This window comes from Arachis duranensis, chromosome 8 (assembly GCF_000817695.3).
Source record: "Arachis duranensis cultivar V14167 chromosome 8, aradu.V14167.gnm2.J7QH, whole genome shotgun sequence".
Taxonomy (NCBI): domain Eukaryota; kingdom Viridiplantae; phylum Streptophyta; class Magnoliopsida; order Fabales; family Fabaceae; genus Arachis; species Arachis duranensis.
The window spans coordinates 27,640,197-27,642,538 of NC_029779.3; the positions used below are offsets into that span (position 1 = coordinate 27,640,197).

A 2,342-nucleotide genomic window follows, 5' to 3' on the forward strand; every position below is an offset into this window, starting at 1 on the left:
ATGTGGTAGCTGTTTTTGTTAACGGTTTTACTTGTTAGTGATTGTTGTATTTGTTAATGGTTTTTTCACGTGGTTTGTGTTAGCTGTTTCTGAAGACAATATTGATAATTCATTTACTATATGTTGAGTTTTACGATTTATTTTTCGGTTCCTTATGAAGTAAATTGTATATGTTAGTGGTTTGTGCATATGTTCTAATTGTGCGGTTTATCTACTGCCCAGCCTCGGCGTTGCATATCCAGTGTTAGGCGGCAGCAGGGGATGCGTCTTGATGAGAGGTACGTTCCGTACTTGCAGATGGTCGGCTTGTACCATCTTGCGAGACTGAACTTGCAGATGGCCGGCTTGTACCATCGGCGTTCACAAGAAGCCTCCGGGTATCTTTGCCCTTGAAGGTGAGGGCGAAATTCGCTGCAACGTGTCGAATGCAGAATGCCCGGTATGCAGACGGAGGTAGCCATCCCCCATCAGGTACCTCAAGTGCTGCCTTGATGCCGTTGTGCCTATCTGAAATAACTAACAGACCTGGCTGAGGTGTCACGTGCTGACGGAGGTGGGAGAGAAAGAAGGACCATGACTGAGCATTCTCACCCTCAACTAGTGCGAATGCCACAGGGAGTATGTTGGAATTCCCGTCCTGTGCAATCGCCACAAGCAACGTTCCCCCATACTTGCCATATAGATGGGTGCCGTCAATACTCACCAACGGCTTGCAATGACGAAATACTTCGATACAAGGGGGAAAAGTCCAGAACATCCTATGAAAATAAGCCTGAGACTCGTCCACCTGTCCACCCACTCGAACAGGGCAGGTCCTGAGGACTGCTACAGTGCCAGGCATAGTCAACCGAACTCCTAAGACCCACCGAGGGAGCTCGTTGTACAACTCATCCCAGTCCCCGTAGATGATTGCGACCGCCTTCTGCTTCGCCATCCACACCCTCTTGTATGTAGGCCTGAAGCCAAAGTGAGCTGCCGTTGCATTTAGAAGCACCTTGATGTTCACGGATGCATCAGCCCTAACCATTGGCATGATGAATGTCGCTATCACGTGGTAGTCCAAGCTCCTATGGTCGCTGGAGATGGAGGTGGCGAGACAGGTATGCGGCCCGTTGTACCGCTTGACTTCCCAGATGCCTTTGCGTTGTCGGAGGCTCAGCCTAATCAACCATGTGCACCCATTCCCAAACTCATAACACTTTCCCACGTACCTGCGATAGTCAGACTCAACTACCTTGTACTGTACCACTCGGCGGATGCTGTACGTCTTGACACTCAACAGCGCCTCATCTTTATCCTGGAATTGTTAACCAACCTGGAACTCTGTCATACCGGCAGACCCTTCAGTATCTCTAGCGCCAAATCCAGCTAGCTGCCCAGGATGTTCGTCCTGCCTCATGGCATCCAGATCCAAAGATGAAAAATGGGGTGGGTACTGATGTGTGCCAGAACTAGAACCACCAGTAGGCCTTATCGGATCACTCGCTCCAACATCATCGCCGCTTTCATTAGCGATAATATCCGGCTCGATTTCATCATCATCTGGATCATCACACAATCCCTCTCCAACACCAGCCGGTGGAGGACACTGTACTTCAGTCGGATGATGTTCCCCATATCCAACCTCGTCTCCAACATTGCCGCCGAGATCAACAGCAAACGATGGGGAGGCGGCAGGCTGGACCGCTGCCTCATACACTGGAACAGAGGAAGAAGCAACCGCAGGTCTCGAGCTCGAACCGGCCGCCATGGCTATAGTGTTGGCATTCCGGTTCGACCCACCAGAGCTAGATACCATGTCGACGAACTTCGCCAACAGCTCTGGTGTCCTCACCTCGGGAAATTGCCTACGAGAGAGAAACATGACCTGCAAGTCCTCATCACTCCCGATCATGAAATAATCATACTTCACCGTATCGTGGAGCACCGTGATTGGAATGCGATAGAAAAACTTCTTCACCCTTTTCACTCCTTCCAGACCAAGTTTTCCAAGCACGGAGCTAACGAGAGCATCGTAACTGGTCGTTGGGCTCACGATAATACATAGAGGATCCATATCCGTGAACTTCACGCCAGACCAAGTTTTTCTCTTAATCGATCCTCTGTGGTGTACTAGCACTAGAAAACTATCCTCACTAGCCATCTCACCTCTTTGTTCACAGCAACATGATTTCCCACCATATATATAGAAAATCACTCCAAACTAATTCGCATCAACTTCATTCACACAATATATATATAATTCGAATCAATTACATTCGAATTACCCAGTATTAGTAATTCGAATCAATATGTCTCGAAATATGCAATTCTTCACCATTTCATACTAATTCGAATTAATA

At 48.2% G+C, this 2,342-nt stretch overlaps 1 protein-coding gene across 1 annotated transcript; it reads right to left on the minus strand.

Annotated features, from left to right (window-relative positions):
- Positions 1 to 244: 244 nt before the first annotated feature.
- Positions 245 to 2,056, minus strand: LOC107461809 (uncharacterized). The gene is made up of 2 exons (XM_016080362.1): positions 1,316 to 2,056; positions 245 to 1,267 (listed from the first exon to the last, which is right to left on the minus strand). The coding sequence occupies exons 1-2, from the start codon at positions 2,054 to 2,056 to the stop codon at positions 245 to 247; spliced, it is 1,764 nt and encodes a 587-aa protein (XP_015935848.1).
- Between the last annotated feature and the right edge of the window lie 286 nt (positions 2,057 to 2,342).